The 21007-nt window shown below is 44.1% G+C and overlaps 1 protein-coding gene across 3 annotated transcripts in view; it reads left to right on the plus strand.

The window, feature by feature from the left end:
- The window catches only part of CWF19L1 (CWF19 like cell cycle control factor 1), a 67161-nt gene that overhangs the window by 18460 nt on the left and 27694 nt on the right, over nt 1-21007 (plus strand). For 2 of the 3 annotated variants that reach the window (XM_074974992.1, XM_074974993.1), the window contains exons 5-9: nt 4940-5154; nt 7313-7431; nt 14420-14504; nt 17143-17283; nt 18040-18151. In XM_074974992.1, coding sequence (XP_074831093.1) covers nt 4940-5154; nt 7313-7431; nt 14420-14504; nt 17143-17283; nt 18040-18151 — 672 coding nt within the window. Of the gene's footprint in view, nt 1-4939; nt 5155-5885; nt 6015-7312; nt 7432-14419; nt 14505-17142; nt 17284-18039; nt 18152-21007 lie in introns of those variants that run through there. The other variant, XM_074974994.1, reaches the window with a different exon arrangement.

A 21007-nucleotide genomic window follows, 5' to 3' on the forward strand; every position in this document is an offset into this window, starting at 1 on the left:
ACATACTGACTTTCATGGATTTTGCCATCCGATGGCCGGAAGCAGTAGCTCTAAGCAACACCAGGGCTAAAAGTGTGTGCCAGGCGCTAGCAGACATTTTTGCCAGGGTAGGTTGGCCCTCCGACATCCTCACAGATGCAGGGACTAATTTCCTGGCAGGAACTATGGAAAACCTTTGGGAAGCTCATGGGGTAAATCACTTGGTTGCCACTCCTTACCACCATCAAACAAATGGCATGGTGGAGAAGTTTAATGGAACTTTGGGGGCCATGATACGTAAATTCATAAATGAGCACTCCAATGATTGGGACCTAGTGTTGCAGCAGTTGCTCTTTGCCTACAGAGCTGTACCACACCCCAGTTTAGGGTTTTCCCCATTTGAACTTGTATATGGCCGTGAAGTTAAGGGGCCATTACAGTTGGTGAAGCAGCAATGGGACGGATTTACATCTTCTCCAGGAACTAACATTCTGGACTTTGTAACCAACCTACAAAACACCCTCCGAACCTCTTTAGCCCTTGCTAAAGAAAACTTACAAGATGCTCAAAAAGAGCAAAAAGCCTGGTATGATAAACATGCCAGAGAGCGTTCCTTCAAAGTAGAGGACCAGGTCATGGTCTTAAAGGTGCTCCAAGCCTATAAAATGGAAGCATCGTGGGAAGGGCCATTCACAGTCCAAGAGCGCCTGGGAGCTGTTAATTATCTCATGGCATTCCCCACCTCCAACCGAAAGCCTAAGGTGTACCATATTAATTCTCTAAAGCCCTTTTATTCCAGAGAATTAAAGGTTTGTCAGTTTACAGCCCAGGGAGGAGAGGACGCTGAGTGGCCTGAAGGTGTCTACTACGAAGGGAAAAGTGCTGGTGGCGTGGAAGAGGTGAACCTCTCCATGACCCTTGGGCATATGCAGCGACAGCAGATCCAGGAGCTGTGCACTAGCTACGCGCCAACGTTCTCAGCCACCCCAGGACTGACTGAACGGGCATACCACTCCATTGACACAGGTAATGCTTGCCCAATTAAAGTCCAACCTTACCGGGTGTCTCCTCAAGCTAAAACTGCTATAGAACGGGAGATCCAGGATATGTTACAGATGGGTGTAATCTGCCCCTCTGGAAGTGCATGGGCATCTCCAGTGGTTCTAGTTCCCAAACCAGATGGGGAAATACGTTTTTGCGTGGACTACCGTAAGCTAAATGCTGTAACTCGCCCAGACAACTATCCAGTGCCACGCACAGATGAACTATTAGAGAAACTGGGACGGGCCCAGTTCATCTCTGCCTTGGACTTAACCAAGGGGTACTGGCAGGTACCGCTAGATGAATCTGCCAAGGAAAGGTCAGCCTTCACCACACATCTCGGGCTGTATGAATTTAATGTACTCCCTTTCGGGCTGCGAAATGCAACCGCCACCTTCCAAAGACTTGTAGATGGTCTCCTAGCGGGATTAGGAGAATATGCAGTCGCCTACCTTGATGATGTGGCCATATTTTCGGATTCCTGGGCAGAACACCTGGAACATCTACAAAAAGTCCTTGAGCGCATAAGGGAGGCAGGACTAACTGTTAAGGCTAAGAAGTGTCAAATAGGCCTAAACAGAGTGACTTACCTTGGACACCAGGTGGGTCAAGGAACTATCAGCCCTCTACAGGCCAAAGTGGATGCTATCCAAAAGTGGCCTGTCCCAAAGTCAAAGAAACAGGTTCAATCCTTCCTAGGCTTGGCTGGTTATTACAGACGATTTGTATCGCAATACAGCCAAATCGCTGCCCCACTGACAGACCTAACCAAAAAGAAACAGCCAAATGCTGTTCAGTGTCAGAAGGCCTTTAACAAGCTTAAAGCGACACTCATGTCTGACCCTGTACTAAGGGCCCCAGACTTTGACAAATCGTTCCAAGTAACCGCAGATGCGTCCGAGCGTGGTGTGGGAGCAGTTTTAATGCAGGAAGGACCGGATCAAGAATTCCACCCTGTAGTGTTTCTCAGCAACAAGCTGTCTGAGAGGGAAAGCAAATGGTCAGTCAGTGAAAAAGAATGTTATGCCATTGTCTACACTCTGGAAAAGCTACGCCCATATGTTTGGGGACGGCGTTTCCACCTGCAAACCGACCATGCTGCACTACAGTGGCTTCATACCACCATGGGAAATAACAAAAAACTTATTCGGTGGAGTTTAGCTCTCCAAGATTTTGATTTCGACATCCAACACATCTCAGGAGCTTCTAACAAAGTGGCTGATGCACTCTCCCGTGAAAGTTTCCCAGAATCAACTGGTTAAAATCGTCCTTGAGATGTGGAAAATATTGTTAGTCTTTATGTACTTGGTAGTATATTTAGAGGTGCATGTGTCTTATTAACTCTGTTTTTCCTAGAGCTCCAGGAAGAAATCCCAGCCAGCGTTTCACCCTAGCTGAGATTTGGGGGGCGTGTCATAAATATAAAGGGAAGGGTAAGCCCCTTTAAAATCCCTCCTGGCCAGAGGAAAAATCCTCTCACCTGTAAAGGGTTAAGAAGCTAAAGGTAACCTCGCTGGCACCTGACCAAAATGACCAATGAGGAGACAAGATACTTTCAAAAGCTGGGAGGAGGGAGAGAAACAAAGGGTCTGTGTCTGTCTGTATGCTGCTTTTGCCGGGGATAGAACAGGAATGGAGTCTTAGAACTTTAGTAAGTAATCTAGCTAGGTATGTGTTAGATTATGATCTCTTTAAATGGCTGAGAAAAGAACTGTGCTGAATAGAATGACTATTCCTGTCTGTGTGTCTTTTTTGTAGCTTAAGGTTTTGCCTAGAGGGATTCTCTATGTTTTGAATCTAATTACCCTGTAAGGTATCTACCATCCTGATCTTACAGAGGTGATTTCTTTACTTCTATTAAAAGTCTTCTGGTAAGAAAACTGAATGCTTTTTCATTGTTCTTAGATCCAAGGGTTTGGGTCTGTAGTCACCTATGCAAATTGGTGAGGATTTTTACCAAACCTTCCCCAGGAAGTGGGGTACAAGGGTTGGGAGGATTCTGGGGGGGAATGACATGTCCAAACTACGTTTCCCAGTAAACCCAGTTAGAGTTTGGTGGTGGCAGTGGAGATCCATGGACAAAGGATAAAATTAATTTGTACCTTGGGGAAGTTTTAACCTAAGCTGGTGAAAGTAAGCTTAGGAGGTTTTCATGCAGGTCCCCACATCCTGTACCCTAGAGTTCAGAGTGGGGAAGGAACCTTGACAGAAGGGTAAATAACATTTCCTTTTTCACTTTCTCCGCACCACTCATGATTTAATAAACCTCTATAATATCACCCCTTAGTTGTCTCTTTTCCAATCTGAACAATACCAGTTTTTTAAATCTCTGCTTATATGGAAGCCGTTCCACACCCTTAATCATTTTTGTTCCTTTTCTATGTACCGTTTCCAATTCTAATATATATTTTTTGAGAGGGGACAACCAGAACCGTATGCAGTATTCAGGGTATGGGCGTTCCATGGCTTTATATAGTGGTGGTATGACATTTTCTGTCTTCTTATCTATCCATTTCCTAACGTTTCCAAACATTCTGTTAGCTTTTTTTAACTGAGGCTGCGCATTGAGCAAATGTTTTCAGAGAACTATGCACAGTGACTCCAGTATCTCTTTCCTGAGGGGTAACAGCTAATTTATACCCCATCATTTTGTTTGCATAGTTGGGATTATGTTTTCCAAAGTGCATTAGTTTGCATTTATCAACACTGAAGTTCATCTGCCATTTTGTTGCCCAGTCACCCAGTCTTATGTGATCCCTTTGTAATTCTTCACTGTCTGCTTTGGACCTGATTACCTTGGGTAATTTTGTATCCTCTGCAAACTTTGCCACCTTATGTTTACCTCTTGTTCCAGATCATTTATGAATATGTTGAACAGCACTGGTCTCAGTACAGACCCTTGGGAACCCCTCTATTTATCTCTTGCCACTGTGAAAACTGATTATTGCTACCCTTTTGTTTCCTGTCTTTTAACCAATCCAGGAGAGGACCTTCCTTCTTATCCCAAGAATTCTTGCTTTGCTTATGAGCCTTTGTTGAGGATCTTGTCAAAGACTTTTTCTAGGCCAAGTATACTATATCCACTGGATTACCTTTCTCCACATGTTTGACCCCCTCAAACAATTCTAATAGATTGGTGAGGCATGATTTTCCTTTACAAAAGCTGTGTTGACTTTCCCCAACAAATCATGTTCATCTGTGTGACTGATATTTCTGTTGTTTTAGTATAGTTTCAATCAATTTGCCCAGTACTGAAGTTAGGCTTACCGGTCTATGTAACTGCAAGGATCCACCTCTGGAGCCTTTTAAAAACAGTTGGCATTACATTAGCTACTCTCCAGTCATCTTGTACAGAGGATGATTTAAGCAATAGGTTACATACCAAAGCTAATATTGTAGTTCTACAATTTCATATTTGAATTTCTTCAGAACTCTTGGGTGAATACCTTTTGGTCCTGGTGACTTATTACTGCTGAATTTATCATTCGTTCCAAAACCTCTTGGATCAGATCCCATGTGCTTCTTAGGACTGTGTCATGAATTGCCTCTCCCCTTGTGGATTCCAGAACTAGCTGCTCCAAGAAGCAGTCATTGATGGTGTCTAGAAATTTTATCTCTGCATCCCACCCTAAGCTGACATATACTACATGGGTATGGGGGTTGTTGGAATCCCCCATTGTTGTTGTGTTTTCTATTTTTGTCACCCCTTTAATCCCCCTGAGCATTTTAAATGGGAAGGGTTTCTAGTCATTGAGCCAAATCCTGGAGTCCTGACTGCAATTAATGCATTACCAGAGCCAGTCAGTTTCCTCATAAAGACTGAATAAATAAGCAAGGACTGCAAAACTTGGCCTCCTGTTAGCATGACACATTTTAGTAGTTTCTTACAATACTTAATTTCATTTGTGTTTTACTACAGGTCGTAAGGGTATTTTCAGTGGCACCTCAGGATTGCAGATTGCCTACCTGAGTGGTACAGAATCCCTGAGTGAGCCAGCTCCTGCCTACAGTTTCAGCTTCAAGGATGTGTCAGAACTGAAAATATCTTTATTATCTACTCCAAAATTCAAAGGTGTTGATATCTTGCTGACATCCCCCTGGTCCAGAGGTGTAGGGAATTTTGGAAATAAACCTGTAAGTATTCAAATTCAGTTGAAATGGGTTAAATGTGCAGTTAACTAATACTCTGACTTCCACTCACTGTAGCTGTTTGTAGACTGAAAAAAAAACAACCAACTTTAAAAATGGTTTGTCTGACTGGTTTCTGTTCTTAGGATGCTTATCTTGGCTCTTGAATTGGGTAAGTAGGGCCCATAGCGTGTTCTTGAGTTCAGACAATAAGCTGTCCATCTTTCCCGTGAACTGATTGTTTTCCACACTAGGATTGTTTGTGGTACAAATTTGAGCCATTTTTAATTCCAATTAATCCTTTGAATCTTTTACTAGCTGACTTGCAGATCTTGTAATTTCTTTACTTTCATGTGTCTGAAGTATGCTGAATAATCTGATTTCACCCACAGGCCTCTTTCAGACTCCTTGTAACAGCAGCTTACCTTTCCCTAGTGATGAGGCACATCTGCTACCTCAGTTTCTCCACTATCAGTGGTCTTCTATGGGCAACATTGCTGTGGTGCTCTTGACCCCCTGGTTAAAAGTTAGTCTCTCTTCTGGGGACAGCCAAAAGTCCAACTAAACAAATAAGACCTTCCAGCCCTCTCTGGCCTCTGAATAGTTCTTTGCCTCCTCCAAGAGCTCAATAGTCCCTTATCCTTCTTAGGGCACTTTTGACTTTTTGTCGTCAGTGCAGGAGTATATACCCGCCACCCACAGGTAGGACTCTTCTGCTCTGGGTTGTGGCCCTAACCACCTGCTTCACTTTCCCTCAGCCGTTTCCTGCATGACCTGTTGTTTGTCAGTCTGCTGCCTCTGGAGAGTCTCACTCTGCTCTCTCTCAGCACCTCCTGCTCCCATGGTCTCTTCTCTGCTGTGTGGAGGTCAGTGGAGTCTCTGTTGGTCCTTTTCCAGGCCCCACTTCCTGGAGAACCAGCTAGCATAGTGCTGCTCCTGCTAGCTTTCTTTTCGCTGAGCACAAGCTGCCTTTTATAAGTCCCAGCAGGCCTGGCTGTCAATCACATGGTCTCTGGACACTGTCCAATGATCTGGGTGGTAAACTAGGCACAGGTGAGGCTGGACACAAAGACTCTTAAAGGGCTAGCTCACCCTGTGATGCTACTGAAGTTTATATACCTCTTACCCTGAGTAAAGGTCATTAATTGTCACTCAACACGTTTTTCCTGCCCTACTGACTTTTCTGTTACATGTCTGTAGTCAATGCAGGAAGCATCCACTATAGAGTTGAGTTCCAACTTCCAGTCAAGCTCCCATTTTCAGTTGCTGTTATTGTTTTCAAACACATTTTGGTGGGGGAAATTTCATGGTTGGTGTTGGTTAAAGAATGGGTGTGGTGATGGAGGCTATTGGAAGTGGAGGACGAACATTTGAGCAAAAGTGTTCAGATTTGTATTAAGTGAACATGGGGAAAATAATTTCTCCCATATGTTCTAAACACAGATTTTTCTCTCTGAACACTTAGTCTAAAACCAGAAACTTTGTACTTGTTCTATTTGGAGATCTCGTTTATATTAACAAAGTAATGAAGGTTTGAAGAAATAGTTTGATTTACTATTTTTAAAGGTTTGCATTTTTAATCTGTGGTCCCACAAATGGTTTGCTGGCAGAGAGTCCCAGCCTGACTTACCTAGATGGTTATTTGGGCTGGTGCTTGTAGTAGTGATGGGGAGGGCATGGGGCGAGGGCATTTGTGGGGGCTGGGGAGCTCTCGTGGATGGGGATAAGAAGGGGGAGCATAGATATTCCCCAGTCTCTTGTTTGTTCATGGAGGGTGTCCAATGGAGAACAGGGCTGAGTGGGGGAAGAGAGGAGGGGCTGGGGGGGCAGCTAACTAGGGGGGATATGGAAGAGTGTGTGTATCTAGAGATTATATCTAGCCACTCACTGCCAGGGCTTCTGAGATCTGTGCCAGAGCTTTCCCTGTGTTTAAAAAGTACGATCTCTGGTAGCGGGAAGAGCTGGCTCAGTAGCTGAGCTTTTGAAGCCCCACTGCAAGCAATATCTATGGGAGAACTCTGGCTTGAACGTGCTGCTGTTCAGCAGAGGTACAAAGCACTAAATTTCTAAAATACACAGAACAAAGAAACTCTGTGCTGAACCATTTTTCTCTGCATTGCAAACCCACAGGATTTTAGAATAATTCTTTATTTGCATTTCATAGGGAGAAATGGATACTAAGAGATGTGGATCTGTGTTAATATCTAATCTAGCCACAAGTCTGAAGCCAAGATATCACTTTGCTGCATTGGAGAAGACCTATTATGAAAGACTTCCTTATAGGTATGTAGGACCTTGAGTAACCACTCTTATTTTATAAGAAAGTTTGGTTTTCTAGTGCATATGGGAAGGAATTCTAAAATTATAATGTACTAAACCCGCATTATAGTTTGTAAATACCTTAATTTATTCCAGTGTATACCCTGACTTCATCTCAAGCATATTTTGTGGCCATAACTGCCATCTGCACTAGGAAGTTGACCCATTGCTGATAATAGATGTCAGCAGTACATCCCCACAAACTTATGTTGCAAATAGAATAACTGCTACTGTGGATTTCACAAAACACGTTTCCTCACCAAAAGGTCACGGCAGCATTCTACATGGTTGGAGACAGATGAAGTTAGGTAGACTGGCCACTACAGGGAAGAGAAGCAGGAGGAATTCCACACACCTGGAAGTTTCCTATCGATACCAGGTCCTCATTGGACCTGCTGGAATTTCCACAAAGGGAAGGGAGAGATGTATTCAGCACTGGTGAGGCCATATCTGGAGTATTGCATCCAGTTTTGGGCCCCCCACTACAGAAAGGATGTGGATAAATTGGAGAGAGTCCAGTGGAGGGCAATGAAAATGATTAGGGGGATGGGGCACATGACTTATTGGGAGAGGCTGAAGGAACTGGGCTTATTTAGTCTGCAGAAGAGAAGAGTGAGGAGGGATTTGAGAGTAGCCTTCAACTACCTGAAGCGGGGTTCCAAAGAGGTTGGAGCTAGGCTGTTCAAAGTGGTGGCAGATGACAGAATAAGGAGTAATGATCTCAAGTTGTAGTGGGGGAGGTCTATGTTGGATATTAGGAAAAACTATTTCGCTAGGAAGGTGGTGAAACACTGGAATGCGTTACCTAGGGAGGTGGTGGAATCTCCATCCTTAGCGGTTTTTAAGGCCCAGCTTGACAGAGCCCTGGCTGGGATGATTTAGTTGGTGTTGGTCCTGCTTTGAGCAGGGGGTTGGACTAGATGACCTCCTGAGGTCTCTTCCAACCCTAATCTTCTATGATTCTATGTATGGGACATATGTATGGGTGGCAGCTCGGCCCAACCTATGAGAAAATCAAGCTTACCTGCAGAGTGTTCTCCAATTTTCCAAGGAAGACAGACGATCCTTGTTGGGGATTCAATACTAAGAAGAACTGAAATAGTGTTCTGCAAAGGACAGGAGGACAACCGAAACGTGTGCTACTTTTCCAGAGCCAAGACATGAGATGTTTCAGAGTAGCACCCGTGTTAGTCTGTATTCACAAAAAGAAAAGGAGTACTTGTGGCACCTTAGAGACTAACAAATGTATTTGAGCATAAGCTTTCTTGAGCTACAGCTCACTTCATCGGATGCATTCAGTGGAAAATACAGTGGGGAGATTTATATACATAGAGAACATGAAACAATGGGCGTTACAATACACACTGTAACAGCAGCAGTCACTTAAGGTGAGCTATTACCAGCAGGAGAGTGGTGGGGGGGGGTGTCACATAAACACCACCCTATACTGGAAACCTGCTGACCGCTATTCCTACCTACATGCCTCCAGCTTTCATCCAGACCACATCACACGATCCATTGTCTACAGCCAAGCTCTACGATACAACCGCATTTGCTCCAACCCCTCAGACAGAGACAAACACCTACAAGATCTCTATCAAGCATTCTTACAACTACAATACCCACCTGCTGAAGTGAAGAAACAGATTGACAGAGCCAGAAGAGTCCCCAGAAGTCACTTACTGCAGGACAGACCCAACAAAGAAAATAACAGAACGCCACTAGCCATCACCTTCAGCCCCCAACTAAAACCTCTCCAATGCATCATCAAGGATCTACAACCTATCCTGAAGGATGACCCATCACTCTCACAAATCTTGGGAGACAGGCCAGTCCTTGCCTACAGACAGCCCCCCAACCTGAAGCAAATACTCACCAGCAACCACACAATAAAAACACTAACCCAGGAACCTATCCTTGCAACAAAGCCGGTTGCCAACTGTGTCCACATATCTATTCAGGGGTCACCATCATAGGGCCTAATCACATCAGCCACACTATCAGAGGCTCGTTCACCTGCACATCTACCAATGTGATATATGCCATCATGTACCAGCAATGGCCCTCTGCCATGTACATTGGTCAAACTGGACAGTCTCTACGTAGAAGAATAAATGGACACAAATCAGATGTCAAGAATTATAACATTCAAAAACCAGTCGGAGAACACTTCAGTCTCTTTAGTCACTCGATTACAGACCTAAAAGTTGCAATTCTGCAACAAAAAAAACTTCAAAAACAGACTCCAACGAGAGACTACTGAATTGGAATTAATTTGCAAACTGGATACTATTAACTTAGGTTTGAATAGAGACTGGGAGTGCATGGGTCATTACACAAAGTAAAACTATTTCCCCATGTTTATTCCCCCCCTACCCCCCACTGTTCCTCAGACATTCTTGTCAACTGCTGGAAATGGCCCACCTTGATTATCACTACAAAAGGTCCCCTCCCCCCCCCACCCCCCCGGCTCTCCTGCTGGTAGTAGCTCACCTTAAGTGATCACTCTCGTTACAGTGTGTATGGTAACACCCATTGTTTCATGTTCTCTATGTATATAAATCTCCCCACTATATTTTCCACTGCATGCATCCGATGAAGTGAGCTGTAGCTCACGAAAGCTTATGCTCAAATAAATTTGTTAGTCTCTAAGGTGCCACAAGTACTCTTTTTTTTCTTTTTAAGACATGAGATGTTAATCCAAGATTGAATAAGCTTTTTAAGTCTATGGGGAAGGATCCATTGGTGATGATTCAAATTGGCAGTAACAGCACAGTGTTGGGAGATATCTTGGAGATGGTAGATGAGCTCAGTGAACTCGAAGCATGCTGAAGAAGAGTGTCCAAACAATCTTCTTTGAGATCCTTCATGTCCCATGAGCAAAGGAAGGCAGAAGAGTCTGGATGTGAATTGCTGGGTAGGAGGGCTTTGGTTTTGTGGAATGTTGGTCCATGTTCTACAGGTAGAGGGATCTGTGTATTTTGTATAGCCTTTACCTCCAATCTCCTGGAGGGTTGGGTTGGCTAAGTAGCCAGGAGGGAGTTAAACTAATAGTAAAAGGGGATGGTAAAAAGATGGAACATATGAGTGCTTAAAAACTGAGATGTTGAGAATAAAATTAGGCAAGGAGCCAAATGACATGAAGAGGAGAAATTTTTGAGTTGAATTCTTGAAATTCTTCTAATTCTTGGAGCCTGAGTAACACACACGAGGAACTGGGATTGCTCATTTATGAGCATAAATTTGATCTAGCTGATATAAATGAAACCTGGTTGGATGATTCCCAAAATGGAATGTTAAAACCAGTGGTTGTAACCTATTTGGGAGGATCGTGCAAACGAAAGGGGAATGCGAGTAGCACTCTGGGGGGTGGGGAGGTGGGAATGGCATAACCTTTTTCTGCATTACTGATCACTCAGAAGGAAAAGATCTTGATTGCTTATGGATCTATGTCCTAATCGATAAAGAACAAGACGGGGTACTAGTTCGTCTCTGCTACAGGCCACCAAATCACAAATGGAACAAGATGATTGGTCCATGAGGAAGCAATCTATAATGTGTAAAGAGAAGAGAAAAATATGTGATTATGGGGGACTTCAGTTTGAGTGACATATGCTGGAGGTCTCATGCTACCAATACTAAAATGTCCTTGGATTTTGTAAACATTACAAATAACCAGGGCATCGATTAATTTCAGTTAACTCACACGATTAATTTTGAATCGCAGTTTTAATCACACTGTTAAACAATAGAATACCAATTGAAATTTATTAAATATTTTGGATGTTTTTTACATTTTCACATTTATTGTATTCTGTGGTGTAATTGAAATCAAAGGTATATTTTTGATTACAAATATTTGCACTGTAAAAATGATAAACAAAAGAAATAGTATTTTTTCAATTCACCTCATACAAGTACTGTAGTGCAATCGCTTTGTTGTGAAAGTCCAACTTACAAATGGTATATTTTTTTTTTTGTTACGTAACTGCACTCAAAAAGAAACCAATGTAAAACTTCAGAGCCTACAAGCCCACTCAGTCCTCCTTCTTGTTCAGCAAATCATTAAGACAAACAAGTTTGTTTAAATTTACAGGAGCTAATACTGCCCACTTCTTATTAACAGTGTCACCAAAAAGTGAGAACTGGCATTTGCATGGCACTTTTGTAGCCAGCATTGCAATGTATTTACGTGCCAGATATGCTAAACATTCGTATGCCCCTTAGAAATTTGGTTGCTAAAGATAATAGTGTTGACATCATACACTTTACACTTCTCTAAGGTGTTTGACTTGGTACTGCACTACATTTTGATTTAAAAAAATTAGAGTGATATAAAATTAATATGGCACACGTTAAATGGATTAAAAACTGTTTAACTGATAAGGTCTCAGAATGTAACAGTAAATGGGGAATGGTCATTGAGCACGTTTGTGTGCAGCAGAGTCCCTAGAGATTGGGTTTTCGCCCTATGCTATTTAACACTTTTGTCAGTGACCTGGAAGAAAACATAAAATCATTACTGATCAAGTTTGCGGATGGCACAAAAATTGGTGGAGTGGCATGTAATGAAGAAGACTCTGAAAATGATTTGGCGGTTGTGGGAGACAATCAGCTCAAGATGAGCTCCTGATGTGATGATGTGTCCAAAAGAACGAATTCAATCCTGGGATACATGAACTAGGGAATCTTGAGCAGGAATAGAGAGGTCCAGTTTTGGTGCCCAAAATTCAAGAAGGATGCTGATAAATTGGTGAGGGTTCAGAGAATAACTTAACTAGAAGACTGATTAAGGATTAGAAAATATTCCTGATAGCGATCGACTCAAGGAGCTCAGTTCATTTAGCTTAAGGAAGAGAAGTTTAAGGGATGACTTGATTATAGTCTATAAGTACCTACAAGAGGGAACAAATATTTAATAATGAGCTTTTCAATCTAGCAGACAATGGTATAACACAATGCAATGGTTGGAAGCTGAATCTAAACAAATTCAGACTGGAATAAGTCATACACTTTTCATGGTGAGAGTAACTAATCACTGGAACAATTTACCCAGGGTCATGGTGGATTCTGTCACTGAAAATTTTTAAATCAAAATTGGGTGTTTTTCTGTGGCCTGGACACAGGACGTCAGACTAGATGATCACAATGGGCCTTCCTGGCCTTAGAATCTACGAACCATTACAGAAACCCTGAGTCAGAATTGTTTTAATAATTATAATTAATAATGAAACAATATTTGAGGCTGTTTTCTGTCTCCAGTGTAATAATTGGACCTGTAAATAAAAATGAAGCAAAGTCTAAGGCCAATGTGTTTGCCCAGGATTGAGTTATTGCCAAACCAGCAGGAAGCATCCTCAAGTTGTAGGTTTTAAAATACTTAAATATCCTTTATTTTTGCACTCAAAAGTGGCTTTTATTAAAATGTTCAGGTCTGATTAGCTTCTGCCATCAGAACTTCTCATCTGTGGACTCAGGTTTAATTCTGTAGCATGCTAAGCATTTTGGCCCTAATCCAGCACAGCATTTAAGAATGTGCTTCACTTTAACCATGTGAGTAATTTCATTGATGCCAGTGGAAGTATGCTTAACTTTAAGCACAGGCATAAGTACTTTGCTGAGCATTTTCACTCTGATCCAACACTATGTAGAATTGAGCTCCACATACCCACATCTTTATGCCATTACTCAGGCAACTTACTTTGAAGAAAATCCAGCAACAGTTGCAACAAGCAGTATATTTGATTCCCTGCCTGGTTTACTCCTGAGGGCATTCTGTGCCAAAAGATTAAAAATTCTGCGCACAGTATTTTAAAATTCTGCAAATTTTATTTCTCAAATAAATGCAGAGGCTCCAGCATGGCATTGTGGAGCACAGGCCACTGGCTGCACAGAGATGCGAGATCACTGTGCAGCTCCTCCCCAGGACACAGACTTAGTTGTGAGGCTGCACCCAACCCTGACACGGCACAAGGACCCGGCCTGCTCCAGAAACATCCCAGGGCCCTGCCCCTCTGTGTGGGCAGGCAGGCTCAGCAAGGCAGAATCCAAGTGTGGAGAGGCTTAATGTGTGGGAATCCATGTGTGGGTTGAGAGGGTTCTGTGTGGGGTAATCTGGGTGTGGGCAGCTCAGTGTGGGGTGCAGGGAGGATCTGGATGCCCAGGGGCTTGTCAGGGGGCTTCTGAATGCAAGGGTAATGGGATTCTGCAGGGGGATCCAGGTGAAAGTAGTTGGGGCTCTGTGCAGGGGGGTCTGGGTGTGGGGGGCTAAGTGTGGGGTCCAGATGCTGGGGGAGTGGGGTGGGGATCCAGGTGCGGGTGGCTCGTCTGGGTGGTCCAGATGCAAGGGGAGTGGAGCTCATCAGAGGGTTTCTGGGGGAGTGGGGGAGGCTCGGCAGGAGGGTCTGAGTATGAGGGGGTCTGGATGCATGGGGGTGGGTTGGGTGGATGGGGGAGCAGATCCCTCCCCCTGCAGTTGAGAAACAATGGGTGCGGAAAGGGGGGGGAGGTTCTGTGCTTCCTGCAGCCGGGGGAGAAATCTGGGGGTGGGTCTGACCCAGCCCCAGATGCCATGCTGGGAAAGAGGAAGTCCTGTCCCCCCTAGCCACCCAGGACTAGCAGATGAGCCTGGTGCAGGGTAGGAGCCACTGGCTGGGACTTCCCTAGTCCTGCCTCCTGCCCCACAGTGATTTACCTCTCTGCTGGCTGCCCTGGGCGCGTGAAACGTAGTGCTGGGGAGGGTTGCATGACCGCTCTTGTGGATTCCCTTTGCTTCCCCATCAGAAAGTCATTTTTCTGTGGGGAAGCAAATAAATCTGTGGGGGACATAAATTCTGTGTATGCACAGTGTTCCCTCAGGAGTACTGGTTCTTAGTGATAGTGGTCAGCAAACAGTAGCTTCTGCTGTAATAACTTTGTCAAAAATATATTTAAAATCTTTGTTTTTCCAAAGAAACCATGTGGTCCTACAGGAGAATGCACAGCATGTGAGCAGATTTATAGCTCTTGCCAACGTTGGCAATACAAGCAAGAAAAAGGTAATGACAAATGCTTGGTTATTTTCTTCTATCAAATATAGATATTGTGGAAACAAGCATGTCTTAGGACACCTAATTTACTTTTAGAGTGTGGTTGGGGTCGCTGATTGGCTTATGGGGCCTTTCTGATGTCACAGCTACATACAGACTTGCAACAGAGCAAAGTTGGAATCTCATCACTCAAGTAATATCCCGTAATGTTTGATAGGTGAGGGTAAAAACAGAGAATTTTTTTTAAAATCATGTCTGCTTCCCTCTGTGTCATACCCAGGGTACAATCCATATTAGTGAGTACCTTTGTCATCCTGTCCTCTAACCTGGGTGCCCTTTACATTGCTTTGTTGCTGTAGCCTGCAGTCCTGAACTGCTTACCAACAGCCTTTAGCATGTAAGTCACTCTCAGTTTGGTCTGTGTGTGAGCTGCAGCCAGCCCACATCTAGGCTCTTACCAGCCATGTTTATACCCAGCTTATTCCCAGTCTTAGATTTCCCCCCAGAAATGTATATCTTGTACTGCCTGGCCCTCTCTGGGACAATACCAGCTTATATAAAGTATGTTATTTGATGAATTGAAATGATATGCACATAACTTGCTACCCCAAATGGAGTTTCCCAAACACTTCAGTTCAAACACACTGAATGACGTAAAAAAAACTACTTCTTTGTAGTTAATAAATTTTTAAGTGGAAAAAAAAAAAAGATAAAACTTAACAAACGATGGTAAGCTCAAGAGTAAAGTTTTTCTCACCACATGCTCTCAACAGTCTTACTGGCCAAACTTCTTAGGCCAGGACCCCTTTTTCTGTTTAATGACTGATTCCTTTGTTCCTTTTCGTGCAGTGAATTGATTGCGGGGGGAGGGGAGTGTTTCTGCCCCTTCTTTTTATAGTCTTGTCTTCCCTTTCAGAAGCATTTCCAGCTGGGAGCATGGTGATAGGCAGACTGTGTGGATGGGAACTCCCTTCTATTTCTTTACTAAAATGTAGATTTTTCTCTCCTGCCCCCTTTACTGCTAAAGAATAGCCACTTGGCAGGTAAATGACCCATTGACCTTGTTTACACCTGGCTAAGGTGGCAGCTTGCCCTTTGTCTCTGAAAAACTGGCTTGGCCACTCCCCAGACTACTTGGAACAAGTTTTAGTAACAGGATATACTGGAATCTTGTAACTTTAACAATGTTGCTACACATATTTTACAAGGACACTAATGACCAGCAAATAGAGTTTTCAAATGATATCTCACAAAGCATACCTTGTACAAAGATTATTACAATAGTGGGCTGGGGTGAATACAGGGGTACAGTTTGTCTCACACTCCCACAAGGTTAAAGTAATTTTTAAAAAAATTCTTAAATATTTTAGTGGGAAAGACGGTTAATTGTAACCTACTTCCTCTGCCGTATTGCCTCTCATCCCTGCCTTCCTCACATCTACTTTCCACTTTTGCCCTCCTGAAGTCCAGCTTCTTTATGAACTGAAATGTCATGGAAACCCTTACAATTCACTGAAAATATTGTGGGCTTTCTGGTTTATTGTGGGGGGCAGAAGGAGGAAAGCTAGAGAATAGAAATTTGATGAAACCATCTGCAGTAAAAGCATCTGGATAGATTTTTCAGAAGTGCTCAGTGCAACTGAGTAAGAGTTGAGCAGTCCCTATTGTATTGTGTGGTGCTTGCACAACTGTCACTGAATTGTAAATCCCTTGTTTACTATTCCCCTACTGGTCAATGACCGGTGATGATTGTTCAACACCTGCCCGGGTGTTGGTTACCTCCTTTGTCGTTGTCATTGGAGAATTTACAACATATTTCAGCCATACAGCAACATCTCACAACTTCATACACACTAATGATATACATATTTTGACAGAAAAATGGGTTTCAGCAGATCATGATCTTTCATATGATATCCTACGTGGCATGCTTTGTATGAAATATATCATCATTATATGATGGGGTAAATCTAGGGTTCCAGGATGCTGCTTTAAGGTACAGAGTGCCACAATGGCACCAGTTAAAAATAATTCTCCAATTTTCCAAACTACCCTCTGTAGTTTTGTTAATGAAGCTCATTGTGGAGGCTGAAGTGCAGAGAGGCAATGGGTGGGGAAGAGTGAGGGCCTTCAGCAGAGGTGGTGGTTTGAGACTGCCTTCTGCCCAAAGTACCAACCTGCTGTATATTGGTCTTTCTCCCAGATTAGCCTCTTCTTTCCTGTGGCCAAAGCTAAGTGGGGAGCTGGTTGATATTCCAAATATTGTTTTCATAAAAGAGTGAATTAAAACTTGCTACTGGGAACAAATTGCTGCTGAAAGGGTAGTTGGTCTTTTGGAGGTGTTGGGACCTGGGGTCCAAGGAACCTTAGGGAGGGAAAATTTTAGGGGGGTGAAGGGTGGAATTGTGAACAAGTGTCGTCAGAATAATAGAAGAAAGAGATTTATGACTTTTCACTGTTATTTTCTCTAATCCATTTAATGGGCACTACTTCCAGATATGCTGCTGCTTTTCAAAAAGGTCCTAAAAAAGGGAAGTGTAAAATGAACTGAATTCTTGTGAAGCTAGTTGTTCATTTTCAGTGTTAGCGTCTCAGTGCCTCTTGGGTTGCTGAATCTGAGTCACTGAGTCATTTTTGTTTTTTCCAGTATCTCTATGCATTTAGTATTCTCCCAATGCGCTCGATGGACCCTGCAGAGCTAGTGAAGCAGCCACAGGATGTCACTGAAAACCCATATCAGAAATCTGGGAAAGAGGCACATAAGCCAAAGACGCTCTCAGGTGCAGAGGTACAATATGTTCAGCCTTTGTGTGTGTGTGTGAGAGCTGCTTCTTTCTTCTGCAGCATAAAACAGTCCTTGGGTGTGTAACCTTGAGTGTTTCCATCCACAGTGCTTTGAATTTCTGAGGGATGGTTTGGGTTGATGGACAATCTCAGGAACAGCCTTGGTGTGGCCAGTGGTATTCTGTAGTGTAGGACATAGCTGCTGCCTGCCTTTAACAGTGTGTAGATACTTCAGGCCATGCTCCAAATCAATCGGAGTGACTAGGCTGCTTGTTGGGACCTATTCTCCATGGACTTCTTTGCATGCTGGGCCATGTAGGGCAGGCCTCCACAGTTAAGCTAGAGTGACTGCGGTTAGCTTGGTTTTTATGTCAGTTAGGATATAGCCCTTAGAGTCCTGGTAAATTGTCAGTGCAGCCCTGCACTCTACCAGTTCCATTTCCTCCATGCACTCTTCCTTTCCTTCTCCCATAAGTGCTTCTGTGCCTTCTGAATAATTCATAAAACGCAACAGCTCTGAAAGTAAGAGGGGCAGTTTAATAGGGAAGGGGGATAACTGTTCTAGACAAGTCTCCCAGGCTGGGGATGTGGTTACTGGGCAGATGGGCTTCATTGCATTAGTAGCAGAGAAGATCAAACCATTACGTCACTTATCTGCTGAGTAACAAACAGCCTTTTCAGAAGGACCTCTTTGTACAGTAGGTGGGGCTTCATCATATAGACAGAGAACAATTGACTTTGGTTTTATTTTTCTGACCAGGAAGAACCAGCTTGTCAGTTTTTCTTTGATTTGAGCAAACGACATGGAAAGAAGCGGCCACCAGATGGAAAGGGGGGACAGCATTCCCAGCTCAAGCAGCCTAAGAAAATCCGTGAGTACCAGGCCATTGGTGCTTTTGGTGAACTCCATGGAAGCTACCCTAGAAAAATAAGACAGCAAAATATTCCTGAGTAGTAGCTGTAGTTGTTGTTGTTCTTTGAGTAGTGTCCCTATCGGTGCACCACTGTAGGTGTATCTGTGTCCCTGCGTCTCTAATCAGAGATTATAGGTAGCAGTGTCTGTTCGGCCCCCAAAACGCTCTTCTCCCCTCATGGCCTGCCTCAAGGCTATGTAGCGCTGTGCGAGCAAACCGCGCTCAGTTGCTTCTCAACTGCCTTTGGTCTTGAACGGAAAGTATAGCAGTTCTGTTGTCCACTTCGCTGCATCATAGTGTTAGCATAAACTATTGGATATATTACACACTTCCTCCTCTTCTAGAATCACCATCCCAGTCACTGAGGTTCCTCTGGACCTGGCTAAGGTCATATGGCAGACACCAGCCTCTGTTGCATCAACATCCAAAAGGGCTGATAAAAAGTATTAACGTTCACCCTAAGGAGGTGGACTTCCTCTTCACCCACCCTCAGCCAAACTCTGTCGTGGTGGATGCAGTCAATGCTCGGGGAAAGCAATATCACTCCAAATCCACCCCTTACGATAGAGATTGGAAGAGGCTAGACCTCCTTGGACAAAAGGCATACTTGTCTGTGACACTGCAGTTCAGGGCCTGACATGAGGCCCTAATGGCCAAATATGATTTCGTGGACTATTGAAAACTGAGTACTTTTATTGACCACTTACTGGAAGCACAAAAAGAACAATTTCAGGCCATCATCAAAGAGGGCCAATTACTAGTAAGAACAGTGCTACAAACTGCAATGGATGTGGCAGACACAGCAGCCTGCTCAGTCTTGATGGCAGTGGTAGTGAGTCGGGCATCCTGGTCACACCTCTCATGGTTGCCCAAAGAGCTGCAGGCAGTGGTTGAAGATCTCCTGTTCAAAGGGCCCAAACTATTTGCTGACAAGGCAGCCATGTCACCCTGAAAGACTTGAGGGCCACACTACGCTTCCTGGATAGTGTCCTGGACACCAAGACAGAAGAGGAAATTTACATCACAACCACCTCACAGATCCTGATTACCCCAGTTCCCTCCATCACAGCACTACTATAAACCACAGCACAAGAGAACCCGTATGCAGAGGAGCAAGTCGTCAACTTCCCAGCCCTCGATCTCTCAACTCTTGTCTTCTAAACACCAATTTTGACTCCTTGGTCAAGGCCATGAATGACCACTCCTTGCCATGCCATCAGCTGCCAGATACAATGCTTCTATGCCCATTTGTAGTTGCCTGACTCATTTCTTATGGAATTGGAAGAACATCACCTCTAACAAACGGGTTTTGGAGATTGTTTCAAAGGGCTACTCCATCTACTTCATGTGCCTCCTCCCTCCCCGTCCCTGTTCAGGGACCCTTTTCACGAGACACTATTGCCTCAGGAAATAGACCACCTACTCCTCCTAGGGGCCATAGAATCAGTCCCCACTCACCTCAGGGGCAAGGTTTTTTTACTCCAGGTATTTCCTGATACCCAAGTCAAAGGGAGATTGGAGACCCATACTAGATCTACAGGCACTAAACAGATATGTGAGAGCTCAGAAGTTCAAGATGGTCACTCTAGCAGCTATTATTCCATCTCTGGAGCAAGGAAATTGGTTTTTGGCCCTTGACCTATAGAATGCCTACTTACATATTTCCATCTAACCATCTCACAGGAGATTTCTTTGATTCACCTTTGGGCAAAACCATTATCCAGTACAGGGTGCTCCCTTTCAGCCACACCTAGGATGGTCTCCAAGGTCCTTGCCATTGTAGCGGCACACCTACAAATGTTGGGTATTGTCATCTACCCATAACTGGATGACTTGCTTCTCTGGGGCTGAACTCGACTTGGTGTAGTGAGAGCATTCCTCCTCTTGCATGGATTCAACACCCTGTTGAGCCTCATAGAGACAGTCCAAGCTGGCCCACAAACAGCCACGGATTGTCTCCAGCTCCTGGGTACATGGTGGCATGTACATTCGTGATGCTAAATGCCTGGCTATTCATGAGATGTCTGCAGATGTGGTTCAGATCTGTCTACTCCCCGAACAGGGATGCGTTAGACAAGCCCCTGTTGATGTCCTCCAGGGTCAAACCTCCACCAATGCTGACCTTAACAACAGACGCCTCCCTGATAGGCCGGGGAGCCCATCTGAACAACCACAAGGTCCAGGGCAAGCGGTCTCCCTCAGAAGTGGTCCTCCACATCAATCTCTTGGAACTAAGAGCTGTCAGAAATGCCTGTGCGCGCTTTCTCCCATTCATCAGGGATACTCACACAAAGGTCATGATGGACAATGTGACCTGCCTATTCTGCACCAAGTGGGCACCAGACCACTCTCCCTTTGTGCAGAAGCACTACAACTTTTTAATTGGTGCTCATCTCAGCTGCTTACTTGCCATGGATACAGAGTGTGACTGCTGAGAGCCCTAGTTGAAACTTCTCCCATGATCACAAATGGGAAATGAGCCTTGCTGTGCTTCACAACATATTCAACCTATAGGGGACCCTGACAATAGACCTTTTTAGCACTTGCTGGAACAGGAAAAGTCCTTGCTATTGCTCCAGAGCTGGATTGGGGAGACAGTCCCTGGAGGGCACCCTTGTCTTCCCATGGAGTGGGGATCTACTGTACACCTTTCCTCCATTTTCTCTGTTATCCAGGGTCTTGTTGAAGATACTGAGAGAGAAGGTGAAAGTTACTCTGATTGCCCCCTCCTGGCCGAGACAAGTTTTGGTTCCAGTATGTCCTCCGATTCCTCTTCTGCCCCTTCCTCATCTGCTCTCTTAGAACAACGGAAGG

Source organism: Natator depressus, chromosome 17, assembly GCF_965152275.1.
Source record: "Natator depressus isolate rNatDep1 chromosome 17, rNatDep2.hap1, whole genome shotgun sequence".
Lineage (NCBI taxonomy): Eukaryota > Metazoa > Chordata > Testudines > Cheloniidae > Natator > Natator depressus.